This window comes from Puma concolor, chromosome C1, assembly GCF_028749965.1.
Source record: "Puma concolor isolate L17-30 chromosome C1, mPumCon1.1.hap2, whole genome shotgun sequence".
NCBI classification, from domain to species: domain Eukaryota; kingdom Metazoa; phylum Chordata; class Mammalia; order Carnivora; family Felidae; genus Puma; species Puma concolor.
In genome coordinates, this window is record NC_141674.1 from 42198596 (window position 1) to 42213914 (window position 15319).

The window sequence follows — 15319 nt, forward strand, 5'->3', positions numbered from 1 at the left end:
GCAAGGCACTTCACTTCCACTCCTAAGCTTCAGTTTCTTCATCTGTAAAATAAAAATCCCAAAGTTCAGGGAAATGATACCTGCTCTGTTAACCTAGTGGCACTGATCTGATGATTATCTGGTTAAGGCCATGTAAAATTGCCTTGTAAACTATTGGTACAAAACCTTTGACTTCCTTGCCAGGTCATTTAAACACAGAAGCATGAATTGGTATCTATTTTATTTATATGGATTCTTCAGTGGTCTTGGGGTGTATAGAATTAATTCAGTGGATTCATTGTATTGAATGTTCCCATAGAGAAGTACCTGTGTAAACAAACATATAACAAGCTTTATGAGTTCAAGAGCCCCGGATTAAGTTTTCAGTGAAAGCTTATCTTTGTCGAATTCTCATACCCAGTGTTTTATTTTTGTCGGTATTAACACCTGTGAAATGCTACTTGTTTTTAGATGAGATGGTAAATGAGAGTCTAAATTAAATCACTCATTAGGATTGATAGAGATTTACGTTAAAAAAAATTTTTTTAAAGAAAGTAGATGCGTAAAGGGTAAATATTTTATAATATAAAGGACCATAGTGACGAATCTGAATTTGATTGGGATATGGGATGAGGAGGAGTAGGTTGTTAGGTCGTAGAAGCAAAAAGGGAATAAATATCTGTGGAAAAATAACCAGTAATAGATTCCAGTCTCTAATAATGAAATGCTGGGGCGCCTGGGTGGCTCAGGCGGTTAAGCGTCCGACTTCGGCTCAGGTCATGATCTCACAGTTCGTGAGTTCAAGCCTCACGTCGGCTCTGTGCTAACAGCTTAGAGCCTGCTTCAAATTCTGTCTCCCTCTCTCTCTGCTCCTCCCCCACTTATGTCTCTCTCTCCTTCAAAAATAAATAAAAACATTAAAAAAAAAAAAAAAAAGAAATGCCAAAGGAATAATGAATGAATGCCTTGTGGGCCAAGCCAACATAGTTGTCACCTTTGAATTGTATGCACTAGGGCTGTCTTACAAAACAAACATTATACTCTCATTAGAACTTTAGAGGAATGCTATTGTGTACTCTCCATTGTGGGCAGAAAAAAAAAACTCCCATCTCTTTTATCTCCCATTCTTCCTCTACTCCAAGTTAAAAGATGAAAATTTATACAAACCTTATTCTAAAATTTTTGATAAAGCAAAGAAAATTCTGTAATGTTTGGCTAATCATTATATGTATATGTGCATTATAACAATAATAGTTATAATTTTTTGAGAACACAGTACCATGTACTGTTAGGCATTTTACATATATTCCATCATTTATTCTTCACAACAGGTCTGAAATTTATAATCCCCCATTTTACACAGACGTTGAAGCTTACAGAAGTCAAATAACTTGCCCCCAAATCACATAATAGTAATTGAACTAGTATTCAAACCCATATTTCTGTGACTCCACAATCTGTGAATTTTTTTTTTTTTCCAGAGTACATACTCCTTCCTTGATACGGGGATTTTTTTGTTTTTGTAGATCTGGCCCAGCAGCTCAAATGTGCAGCCAGATTTGGTTAATCCTCGGGCAAGAGTACTGCCCCTAAATATATTTGGCAGATGATAATGTGCAGGTGAACATGGCTCTCAACCACAAGGCTTCTGTGAGTTTTGTGGGGAGGTGTTCCCTTCACCTGCGGACCCTGCTGTCAGCATAGCTTCCTACTTCACTCAAGGATTCTGTGACCCATCACTGAACTGTTGCATGAGTAGATAGTAGTTTTCAAGGAAAGGAAGCATTAAGTTTTCTGGTGAGGATCTCTGTATTTGCTGTTATTTCTTTCAGAGATATCAGAGGGAGCTTGTACATATCTAGGGAACATGTCTACTATTCCATTATGGAACAGCTCCTGTTGGGAAGCTTTTTTGCTTTTTTGTAATTCTAAACTGAGGAGAATGTCTCCTTAATGAAAGCTGATTTGTCACTGTTTCATTAAAAAATGTTTGAATTAGAAGGTGCTTAGTAGACAAAAAAACTAATATGAATTTAAATAAGCCCTAAGTTATGTTTCATATTTGTCTCACCCAGAAGTACAAAGCATGAATCCTACCTTCTCCATAGATTTTCTTCCTTTAATGTCTCATACAAAACTGTACTTATTATCTTAATTCATTGTGTTCATGAATGGACTTTATTCACCCAATGAGATTGTAAGCTCTGTGAGAGCAGGTACCTAGTCTTAACATTTTTTTCATGACTTTTGAGGCAATAATTCTTATCCTGAGACCTCTAAAGGTCTCATATATACAGTTCATACAGTAAAGCTGTACAATCTAAGGAAGACATTAATATTTTTTACTTTTAGCTAGACAGACTTCTACAGTGTGATAATATAAGCTATTTTATGCTCACCAGAGGCCCTTATAAAATTGGAAAACAAATTTTCATTTAATAAATATCATTTATTTCAAAAACTTTGTAAACATGGGTCTTTCATGTTTAGTGAAAGGTTGGGAATTAGTGTTTGGTAGTGTGTGGCCCAGTGTTAAGTAATAATGATTATAAAAAATATAATCGATTTATTGATGAGGAGTAATTAATGAGCTTTTTTGTTTTAGGAAATGTTGTGGGCAACTTGGGACATTCCTTCTTCAGTCAGAGTTTCCTTGGCAGTAAAGAACATGGTGGATTCTTATATGTGACATCTACCTATCAGTCACTGCAAGACCTGGTACTCCCAACCCCACCTTACTTGTTTGGGATTCTCATCCAGAAATGGGAAACTCCTTGGGCTAAAGTGTTTCCCATCCGACTAATGTTGAGACTTGGAGCTGAATATCGGCGTAAGTAGTAAAATAGCTTCTTTTACACCATATGGCCAAGACATGATGACTAAATAAAGACCTGAAATATTCAGATTCCCCCCCTGCCCGCAACCCCCCCTCCCCCAGTGATATAGTTCAGCAGAAATCTTTTGACACAGCTAAGCTAAATTTGACCGTTGTGTTTACTTATTTTGACTCTAATGTGAAGGACTAAAAATCTCTACTGAGGAAATTAGTGATTATTTATTACCTTGTAGACTTACTGGTTTTATATAGTTCATTGATAAATATATGCTCATCTTCAGAAAAAATGAATTGGAATTTAACAAGTGACTTTTTATAGTATCTATAGTGAACATTTTTTTGGTAATTTTATTGGAAAATAGTATGACAAATTGTATTTTGCATAACGTAACACATACTGGAAACTAATGGTATAGAGATCACTTTAGGTAAAGAGAGCAGTAGAAGAGCTTTTTTGCTCATGGTGGTAGCAGTACAACTAAGTTGGGAGTTTTAAGACATTCAGGCCTAAATGCAAGCTTTCTTTTAAACCTTATACCTTCACCTAATCAAACTTGCAAGGTCTAGGAATCAGACCATTTGAATAAGATTCTTAACTCTGTGAATTACTAGCTCTGTAACTTTGGGCAAGTGACTCGAGCTGTAAGTATGTAAGGTTGTTAAGAGGATCAAAAACGATAAAGAAAACTTATTTTGTAAACTATAAAACAGTATATTTTATGTTTTCAGCAAGTCAACTTCATTCTTTCCCTTGCTCATTCAATAAGAATTTAATAAAGGTCTACCATTTATAACAAATCCTGTGAATTCAGAAATAGCTAAGATACGTTACAGGCTCTTAGAAACCTTTGCAAGAAAGACATACAGAAATCATGATTATAGTAGTATATTGTGTTAAAACACATGCTCAAAGTTAACAAAGTTCTTTTGGAGCTTGAAGATGGACTCTAACTTCACCAAGAATGAAGGAGTTGGATAAGAAATATTTCTTAGAACAAAGTGTTTCTGGACTGAATTGTGAAAGATGCATTTGAATTATCTAGATGAAGTAGGGAAAGGAGTGGGTTGTATCCAGAGGAAAGAACTTGTATATCTTCCTGTCTTATATAGGTAGTTCACTCCATAAAGTTCAAGGAATAAGTAAGCGAGTTAATAGGCCACCTCATGTTTGGCTTTTCTAAGGAGGATCCTGGTTGGGAGAAGTATAAGAATGAATACAGAGGAATTAGAAGAGGTTTGTTTCCTGGATCATATTAATCCAGTTTGAAGAAGAGTGCTTCCTAAGATGTTATAGTTCATTTTGGAGAAAGCTGCATCAAAAGGCTTATCTGGTCATCAGAATATTTACTTTGGCATTTATTGTAGAAGGCTCAGAATTTGTCTGTGATGCTACCATGCTAAATACTTTTGAGCCCTAAATTTCATATGCTTTATTACAGTTACATTTTGAAAACTTTATGAACTTTGACACCTCTTTTGCCAAAATTTTAAGCTGTCAAGTTTAGTCTGATTATTTTTCATTTCCATAGTTTATCCATGCCCACTGTTCAGTGTCAGATTTCGGAAGCCATTGTTTGGAGAGACGGGACATACCATCATGAATCTTCTTGCAGTAAGTTGGGAATTTTTATTTACTTTTTTCTTACTGGGATTTGTACAGGAGAAGGAAGAGAAGGATTTCATTTTTTGTTAACAGCCATACCTCTGCTGCTTCAGGCAGGTGAAGATTTATGCTGTAGGAAATGAAAAACATACATATATTCTTTGGAAAATATATGGAGCTTTTGAGTGAAACAGTACAGGATTTCAGCCCTTGATTATATATACACTTACTATCTAAGTGACCTTGCAGGATTATTGTGAGGACTAGAGGTAATGTACAATTAAAGCACCTAGCATTCTATTTTGTTTTTATTTTAAGCTTGCCATCATAGAGGTGTCCTCTTTGTCTGTGTAGCTTATTGTTTAGCCCAAGATTGGTCAGAGATTGTGTTCAAATATCTCAAGCTAGTAAGTCATTCATTCTTTTATGATAAATCTGTGTATGGACTGGGATTCATACTTTGTTTCCTTTCTGCTAGGATCTCCCATGTTCCTTTGCACATGCACAGGCTCTGCTGTATGTGTGCACCGACTAAGGACAATTTTGGGTATTTGGAGAGTTTATGAAGCTCTCTGTGGCTATCTCACCTCCCAGAACTCCTCATTAAATCTTTGGCTAATGTGCCTGCTCATTACTTACCTCAAACCTCAGGCTAACTGAGCTGCTGGCCCTCCCTTTTCACTGACCATTGAAATTACCACTGTAGCTGACACCACTCCAAATCAAGTAAGATCCTTCAAGTAGCAGAGTTTATTTCATAGACTACCTTGAACTACCTAAGAAGGCTAGGGCACAGCCCCAAGCAAGAAGATCACAGACTCAGCTCTACTGTTCTTGCTTGAAGTTCGGTAGTTTTCATGAAGAAACACATCTCAGTGTGTTATATGCTTTTGGTCTAATTCCAGAGCATTGTAATGATTGTGTTTTAAAAAACCATTTACCCAGGGGCACCTTGGTGGCTCAGTCAGTTAAGCATCCAACTCTTGATTTTGGCTCAGGTCATGATCTCTGCACTGACAGTGCAGAACCTACTTGGGATTCTCTCTCTCTCCTCTCTCTGCTTATTCCCCACTCATTCTCTCTTTCTCAAAATAAATAAGTAAACTTAAAAAAAAAAAAAAAACATTTACCCAGCTTTTTACTTGCTTTTTGGGACTGGATTTATTTCCTCACTCTGTCTTGCCGTTGTAGTTGTAGTTTCAGTTATCTTTTAAAGAGATTTAAATAATAAGAAAAGCTCTTGTAGCTTTACTTATGTAGTTGCCATTTCCAGTGATCTTCATTTCTTTGTATAAATCTGTATTTCCATCTGGTGTCATTTCCCTTCTGCCTGAAAGATTTCCTGTAACATTTCTTGTAGTGTGGGTCTGCTAGTGAGGAATTCAGCATTTATATTTCTAACATCTTTATTTTATCTTCATATTTGAAAGATATTTTTGCTGGATGTAGAATTCTAGGTTGATAGTTGTATTCTTTGAGTACCTTAAAGATGAATAATAATCGCTCTACTGTTTCTTCTGGTTTGCATTGTTTCAGACGAGGACTTTATTTTCCCTCTTTGTTCCTCTGTATATAATGCTTTTTCCTTCTTTGGTTGCTCTAAGGTGTTTCTTTTTATCACTGGTTTTGAGCACTTTGATTATGTACCTTGATATAGGGTTGTTGTTTTTTTTTCCCCATGTTTCTTATACTTGGAGTTCGTTGAGCTTCTTATTTTTGTGAGTTTATAATTTTCATCAAAGAACATTTTCTTTCCTCTCCCTCTTCTCCTTCAAGGACTCTGTGTTATAGACATATTAGGCTCTTGAAATTGTTTCACAGCTCACTAATACTCCTTTTTTTCCCTCTGTGTTTCATTTTGGACAGTTATTATTGTTCAACTATCTTATTTTGCATTGTTAAAACTGTCAAGTACATCTTTTTTGGGGGGTTATTTCAAACATTGTCATTTTCATCTCTAGAAATTTGACTTAGGTCTTTTTCTATATCCTCCTTGTACTTAATTTTTTGAATATCTGGAATATATAGTAACTACTATAGTGTCCTTGTTGGTAATTCTAACATCTCTATCAGTTCTGGCTCAGTTTCCATTGATTAATTCTCCCTCTTTTTTTTTTTTAAGTTTATTTATTTATTTTAGAGAGAGAGTGAGAGAGCGTGAGCACATGTGCAAGTGGAGGAGGGGCGGAGAGACATGGAGAAAGAGAATCCCAAGCAGGTTCTGTGCTGTCAGCACAGAGCCCATCGCAGGGCTCCATCTCACAAACTGTGAGATCATGACCTGAGCTGAGATCATGACCTGAGCCAAGATCAAGAGTTGGATGCTTAACCAGCTGAGCCACCCAGCACCCTCCCCCTCTTATTTTGAGTTGTATTTTCCTGCTTTTGCATGCTTGGTATTTAAAAAAAAATTTTTTTTTAATGTTTATTTTGTGAGAGAGAGAGAGACAGCAAGCGTAAGCAAGGGAAGGGCAAAGAGAGGGGGAGACACAGAATCTGAAGTGGGCTCTGAGCTGATTCAGAGCCTGATGTGGGTCTCAAGCTCACAAACCATGAGATCATGATCTGAGCCAAAGTTGGACGCTTAACCGACTGAGCCATCTATGTGCCCCTTAAAAATTTTTTTAATGTTTATTTATTTATTTTTGAGAGAGAAAATGAGCAGGGAGGGGCAGAGAGAAAGGGAGACAGAGAATCCCAAGCAGGACCCACACCATCAGCACAGAGCCCAATGTGGGACTGGAACTCACGAACAGTAAGAGCATGACCCAAGCCAAAATCAAGAATTGGACACTTAACTGACTCAGCCACCCAGGTGCCCCGATATTTTTAAATTTTTTACTGGAAGCCAAATATTATGATTTTACCTTGCTGCATGGTAAGTATTTTTGTATTCCTGTAAACTTGAGTTCTGTTACAAGTAAGGCAGTTAATTTACCTAGAAATAGTTTGATTCTTGCAAGTCTTGATTTTTAAGATTTGTAAGGTGGAACCAAAGTCTTGTTTATTGTAGTGCTGATTATTCCTCAGCACTAAGGCGAGACCCTTCGGAGTACTTGTAATGACTTTGGTCCCTATTTGGAATTAGGCCAAACTTCACAGCTTAAAGGCACATTTCTTTACCAGACTGTTGTTACTTCAGACACCAGGGTCAAGTCCCAGGCTACGCATACTTCTGACTAACTGGATACAAATGTTAGCATTCCCACTACTCTCTCTGTTTTGATAATTCACTAGAATTATTCACAGAACTCAGCAAAGTATATATACTATACTATATAGTATAGATTACAGTTTTATTGTAGTAAAGGAAATACAAATTAGGGCCAGTGGAGAGAAGAGTCACAGAGTACAAAGTCTGGGAGGGCCCCACCCAAGAAGCTTCTGTGCCCTCTGGGACATGTCACCCTGCTGGTATGTTGATATATAACAATATGCACAGAATAAACACCGGAGCTTTTGTGTCCTGAGTTTTTATTGGAGTTTCCTTATTAGGCATGATGATTGAGTCATTGGTCATGTGATTGAACTCTCAGTCTTGAGCCCCCTGATATCATGTGCCTCAAAGCCCCATCCTCTTATCACATGGCTGATCTTTCTAGGATGGCTAGCTCCCACCTTGGGTCATCTTGTTAGGATAAACTATCTAGGGACCTATTATGATTCACTAAATTAACATAGACTATCAGGGATCCACCACTGAATAACAGACACTCCTATCACTCAGGAAATTCCAAGGGTTTAGAGGCTACCTCTCAGGAACCAGGAGCAAAGTCCAGTGAAATTGTTTATTATACAGTAATACTCTACCTAATGCTTATGGAATATGAGGTTTTCCTCTGTGGTTTTTAGGAGTAGGCACTATTCCCAGACCTGTGTACCAGACAGTGTTTCTGATAATCATTTCAAATAGTTTTTTCACTGGCCTCAAGAAGTTTCCTCAGACACATTTGCTAATCAGAACTTTTCTGAATTCTGAAGTGAGACCCTCTGCAAGTCTTTGGAGTTCTTTGCAGTTTTTTCCTCTCTGATGCTCTGTCCTGTGAAGTATAGCTACCGTGGTTTTCCTGGAGTCTTGGTTTTGTTTCCTCAACTCAGGAAATCTGTCAGCCTCTGCCTGGGTTCTCCCTTCCTGCACCTGAGCTTGTAAACTCTCTAGAGGCATAACCTGTACAATCACAGAGCTCATCTTGTTTGCTTCCTGCCTTTTAAGGATCACTGTCCTTTGTTGTCTGAGGTTCAGTGTCTTGAAAACCATTGTTTCATATGTTCTGTGTAGTTTTGGGTTGTTTCAGGCAGGAAGGTAAATTCAGTCCCCTTTTCTCTATTTTGTCCTGAAATGGAAATTTTATTTTTTTAATTTATTTTTTATTTTCTTTTTTAAAAAAATTTTTTTTTCAACGTTTATTTATTTATTTTTGGGACAGAGAGAGACAGAGCATGAACGGGGGAGGGGCAGCGAGAGAGGGAGACACAGAATCGGAAACAGGCTCCAGGCTCCGAGCCATCAGCCCAGAGCCTGACGCGGGGCTCGAACTCACAGACCGCGAGATCGTGACCTGGCTGAAGTCGGCTGCTTAACCGACTGCGCCACCCAGGCGCCCCTATTTTTTATTTTAAGTAATCTCTATCCCCAGTGTTGGGCTTGAACTCATGACCAGAGATCAAGAGTCACATGCTCTACCAACTGAGCCAGCTAGGCACTCCCAGAAGTGAAAATTTTAAAATTATATTTTAATCTATAAGATCGCCCTCTCCTGCTTTATCTTCCTTTCCCTCCCTCCCTCCCTCCCTCTCTCTCTCTCTCTGTCTCTCTGTCTCTCTGTCTCTCCCTCTCCATTTCCCTCCTTCTACTTCAGTCCCCATCACTTTGTCACTCCTGGTAACTTTAGTTTTTAGTCACATTTTTGACGAGATAATTTTTTTTTTAAGTTTATTTATTGGGAGGGAGGGAGAGAGACAGAGAGAATGAGCAGGGGAGGGGCAGAGAGAGAGAGAGGGAAAATCCCAAGCAGGCTCCTCACTGTTAGCACAAAGCCTGATGCTGTGCTTGATCCCATGAGCCGTAGGATCATGACTCAAGCCAAAATCAAGAGTCGGACACTTCATTGAGCCACTCAGGCACCCTGACAAGATTATTTACTTATTTATTTCTTTATTTTTTTTACCGATTGTAATCTGCTTTGGAAAGAAAAGGAGATATTTATCCTGTAATCCAGTAACAGAAGCCTATGGTTTTTATTGCCTGTATCAGTTCATTTATACAAACTTCTGGTGGAATATCTCCTGAAGCATCTTATTCTCCATCTCCACTGTCAGAGAGGAAAATTTTTCTCTATTTTTCAAAGATTCTTCTAGCTGGTCTAAAAATTAAATTGACATAAGACAGATTAACAGGAGAAAATTAAATCTAACTTTGTACATATGAAAACCTCACATACATGAGGGGTTCATAGACAGAAAGGTAAAATTCCTCCTGAGCTGAAGAATGGGATAGGGGCCTGGGGCTGCCAAAGGGAGGAGAGCAATTTACAGGGCAATAAGAAGAGCAGCTGCTTGGCAATTAGATGTATGCCCTACCATACAGATGGGTCACTCAGATAAAATTTATCTCTAATAATAACTCTAATTCTGAGAAAGACCCCCAGTTTAGATTCTTCTAGGTAGTTAAGACAGGGCAAAAGTTCTCTTGACCCTGCAGGGTCTTAACTGCCTTCAGCTCAAAAGAGTCCACATACCAAAATAGCACATATGGAAGAGACTTGTTTTGAACCCTTTTACCACCTTCTCTGTCTCTAGTTTAACAGAATTTACCAATCTATTGATTCCAACACTTTTCTACTACCTCTCACTCCCTCTATTTTTCTCCTTTCCTGTCTTAAGATTCCATGGTTTCATCATTAAAATCACTTTTATTTTAAATGATTCCAGGTCCTTTCTGTATCTTACCCTCTGTTTTATTAGCCCAGCAAAATGTAAACCCTGGTTAAATCTACCTCTTAATTAAAAAAACTTTTTTAAATTTATATACAGTAAAGTACACCTTTTATGGAGTATACTTCTAAGAGTTTTGACAAATGTAGAGTTATGTTACTACCACTGTTGCAATTGGGATACAGAAGAATTCTATCATTCCAGAAAATTTGCTGGTGCACCCCTAATGTCTGGTAACCATTGATCCTCTTTCCCTACAGTTTTAGCTTTTTTAGATTATCATATAATTGGAATTATGCAGTACGTAGCCGTTTGAGTCTGGCTTCTTTCACTCATCATCATGCATTTCCGGTTCATCTTTGTTGTTACTTATGTTGTTAAGGAAATAAAAATCTTTTTCCTGTACTCATCTTTGGTTCTTTGGCTGAGGCCCTAAAAATTAGACTGGCCAAACAGTGAATAACAGAGGCATATTTTGGGGTGGCATATGCTGGTAAACTTCAGCATCAGTAGTTCGTTTGTCTTTATTGCTATATAGTATTCAGTTGCATTACGAACCACAGTTTGTCTGTTTACCTGTAGATGGATCTGTGGGTTGTTTCTAGTTTTTGGTGACTATGAATAAAGCTGCTGTAAACATTCATGTATGAAATTTTGTGTGAACCTTAGTTTTGCCATATTGTACATTTAATGTTATAAAGAACTGTGAAATTGTTTTCCAACATGCCTATAGCAGTTTACATTCACAAGTAATATACAAGAATTCTTTTTTTGCCCAGTACTTATTTCTTTTTTGTTTTCAATTTTTACAATTCCAGTAGGAGTTTAGTGGTTTTAACCTTTGTGATTTTAACTTCTATGCTTCTTAAGATGAGTGATTCAGAGCATTTTTCATGTGCTAATTTGCCCTCTTTATATCTTCTTTAGTGAATACTCAGATTTTGCCCATTTAAAAATATGGTTGTTGTTTTCTTGTTGAGTTTTGAGAGTTTTTCATGTATTCTAAATGTAAGTCCTTTGGTAGATTTGTATCATTTGTTATATTTTCTCCTAGTCTATGGTCTCTCTTTTTATTCTGTTAACAGTGTCTTTCACAGAACAAAAATTTTTCATTTTGTTGAAGTATAATTTATTAATTTTCTATGGAGCATGCTTTTTATATGATATCTAAGAACTTATTGACTAGAATGACATCACAAATATTTTCTCCCATGTTTCTTTGTAGAAGGCTTATGGTTTTATTTTTATGCCTTATATTTAGTTCTGTGGTTCATTTTTAGTTAAATTTTATGATTGTGAGACATTGTTAGAAACCCTTTGTTCATATGTCCAATTGTTTTAGTACCATTTGTTAAAAAGACTATCCTTTCTTCATTTACTCACCTTTACACCCTTATCAAAAGTCAGTCGACATACCTGTGTGGATCTACTTCTTCCTTCATTTGTAACTTTATCCAGGCCTGCATGTGGATGAAGACAAAAAGAGTCACCTATTTACTGGTCTTACTTAAAAAAATTTTTTTTTTAATATTTATTTATTTTTGAGAGACAGAAACAAAATGTGAGCAGGAGAGGGGCAGAGAGAGAGAGAGGGAGACACAGAATTGGAAGCAGGCTCCAGGCTCTGAGCTGTCAGCACAGAGCCCGACACGGGGCTTGAACCCACGAACCGCAAGATCATGATCTGAGGCGAAGTCAGATGCTCAACCAACTCAGCACCCAGGCACCCCCAGTCTCACTTTAGATTCATGACCAATACCATTAGGAAACTCTCAGACCTACCTGACAATCTTTCCTGGTCCATAACCCATTCCTATTCTCATGTTTTCTCAAATTTCCAGTCTCTCTTCTCCTTTTCTCACTTTTTGCTGATGTCCCAGCCCCAGTTTCCCTGAGTAAATAGAAGCAATCAGAAGATAATTTTCACACAGTTACATCCAACTTACCCGTATCTATACATTTTCATTTCTTAGTTTTTTTGGACACCTTTCTTTCTTGGTTCTTCTCCTGCAGCCTTCTGACTTGCTACCTTCCCTTTCCCACTGTGTTCTGCCTCTCAGTAAATGGCAGTCTTGTAGTTGCCCAGTCCATATAATTCATAATCATCTTTGATTTTGCTTTTTTTCCCACATTCCATATTCAATCCAGTGACAAATATTCTCAGTTTCCCCTTCAAAATGTACCCGGAATCTGATAACTTCTCACCACTTTTTGAATTGGTAACACTTTGGTCTAAATTATCACTGTCTCTTGCCTGAATTATTTTTGTTACATTTATCTGATCTCCTTCTTTCTATTCTTGTTCCCTTACCATCTATTTACAGAGAAGCCAGAGAGATCTGTTAAAATAGGTCAAAAATCTCACGGTAAAGGCACAGGTGTTTGTGGTGGCCTCCAAGACCATATGAAATCTAGCTGTATGCTGTCACTTTGACATCAGCTCCTTGCACTCTTCATCACTTTGCTTCAGCCACACTGGATGTGGTGTGTGTATATGTATGTTTTACCCTGCAAATATTCATTGGGTGCCTAGGCTGTTACAGGCATTTGGGATATAACAAGAAGAAGACAAGTGAGAGTCCATACCTTCTTGGAGCTTACTTTAGAGGGAGGAGGCAGGTAACATCCAGAAAATGTTAAGTGGTGTTAAAGCAGAATAAGCATTCAAATATTTGTTTAATATAATATATAGAGGGTATATGCAACTGGTCTTCTTCCTTATAAGAGTTTATAGTCTAATTGGAGAGCTAGAATATACACATGAGGGTTTTCATTATACATTTCCTTATTATTTAAATAAATGAGTTCTTTTAATTTTCACATTCTTTCCTTTTGTTCTGATTTTACTACTATCAGTCAGATCTTACCATTGATGAATTCTTTATTCCATTTCAATCTGCTTTTGCCCAGGACTTCAGAAATTACCAGTATACATTGCCAGTAGTTCAGGGTCTGGTGGTTGATATGGAAGTTCGGAAAACCAGTATCAAAATTCCCAGCAACAGATACAATGAGGTAAGATTTACCATGAAGGAATGTTTTTCATTGTTAAATACATAATTGAAGATGAAAAATATTGTTATTATATGTAAATTTCATTTTTTAGTTAATTGACAGTGAAATCAGCCCATAATACTGTATGACTTAGATCAAGGATGAGGAATTTCATGACAGAAAATCAAAATGTTATATATGTGATTTACTTAGTCATTAGATGTATCATTGATTGTGCTTTTGATAATCAGTGATAGATTTACATTTTGATTAAGGTATAAAATTAACTTTATATCTGTAATATTAGTGGTGGGATCTTTTCATTTTCCCCTCTTATTGTAAGTATACCTTGTTTTGGACTATACTTAACGTCTAACCATTAACTCCCAAAATGAATTTTAATTAAGGTTTCAAAAGCAAATGAATGTTTTCATCTTGAATTAAGCTGTGTTTTATAACTAAAATGAAATTTTGCATGCTACACACACATTAACAGAATTATGTAAACTATTCATTGCCTATTTGCCCTGTGAAGCCTTTCTTAAATTTAAATTTCTTAAAATCCGTTCTAAAATGTCCAATAGTATTATCATTGTGGTTTAAAAGAAAAATCTTAAAAAAAAAAAAAAAGGAAAGAAAAATCTTATTTTGAAACTTAATTTGTTATAATAATGGTTAAAATTTGTTGTTTTATTAGACAGGATGGAAACTTCCCAATTACTCCTTCCACTATTTCCTGGTATAAAGTAATTTCCTCCTTCCCTCTCTTTTTTTTTCATTTTTTTCCTTCTTTCTTTTTTTCCCCTTCATTCAGCCTTTTATCCACTTATTCATTTGTACATTCGATAAACATTTTGTACTTTCTCTTAGAATCACGTAAATGTCTTACTGGATTTATTAATTTAGGGCTTACCATTATGAGAACAACCTATGTGAAGATTTTACCTATGGCATTTAGTGCAATGACTTTTTTCTGGACACTAGAAAATAGTAGCTAGAATGTGTGCTTTATTTATTTATTTTTTTACCTGTGATACAATTAGCAGATTTTATTTGTGAGATAGTCCTATCTTGGAATATCAAACACTATTAGACTAGGTTAGGTAGAGTCACATCTTTAAAATGAACTATTTTCATATATTTGTGCCCTAAATACTCTTAAAAGAGATGCTTTGAAAATACATTTATTTCTCAAATTTGAACGTTTATTATTTCACATTCATTAAATATATTCTGTGGTGTGAGATACCAAGATGAATAAGAACATTATGCTTGCCTTGTGGCAAGAAGTTGTGGCATATTGTCCAGAAGTAAGATGATCAGATGTCATCCTCAACATCCTTGGTGTTTCCAAGATGGTGTTTTGTATTTGTTTATAAAGGTACATCTGTAAAAAGCTGTGAGGCCTACATAGTTTTTTCAGTAACACCTAGACATTTATGACAACAACTGCCATTAATATTATCTGTCTTTATCTGTCCCCTAGGTTTACGGTTGTGCAGGTTCAGATATCTTTCTTCAAAAACAGTAACTGTATTTCTTATTCTTTATTACAGTTTGTTTTCAATAAAGTTTACCAGCTATATATCACTTATTTTTCTTATCTGATTTGGCAGACTGATTTCCTTCTAATTCAGTTTTTATTTCAAGTCATATTTTATGTTTGTTTATTTCAAGTCTCACTTTTTTTCTCTCACAATTCTTCGACATTTGAGTTATGTTGTGGCTAATAATTCTACTTCACTTTGTAGTTGAAAAGGTCATTTCTTTTATTCATGGCATTATTCCATTTTTCCTCTTACTTATTATTCTTTGTTGATACCCATAGTCTTCCTTATTCTCTCAATTATATTCTCTTTTGCCCTAAAGCCTTTGCACAAGCTATTTCCTTATTGATGCATACTTTCCCTATTCATTACTTATCTAACTCGTACTCATTTTTCAGGAATCAGCTTAGATGACATTTTGTCAGA

General features: G+C 36.3%; 1 protein-coding gene across 5 annotated transcripts in view; it reads left to right on the top strand.

The window, feature by feature from the left end:
• The window catches only part of ZFYVE9 (zinc finger FYVE-type containing 9), a 142075-nt gene that overhangs the window by 77386 nt on the left and 49370 nt on the right, over positions 1-15319 (top strand). For all 5 annotated transcript variants that reach the window (XM_025935335.2, XM_086716979.1, XM_086716980.1 and 2 more), the window contains 3 exons: positions 2585-2809; positions 4345-4427; positions 13263-13367. In XM_025935335.2, coding sequence (XP_025791120.1) covers positions 2585-2809; positions 4345-4427; positions 13263-13367 — 413 coding nt within the window. The remainder of the gene's footprint in view (positions 1-2584; positions 2810-4344; positions 4428-13262; positions 13368-15319) is intronic.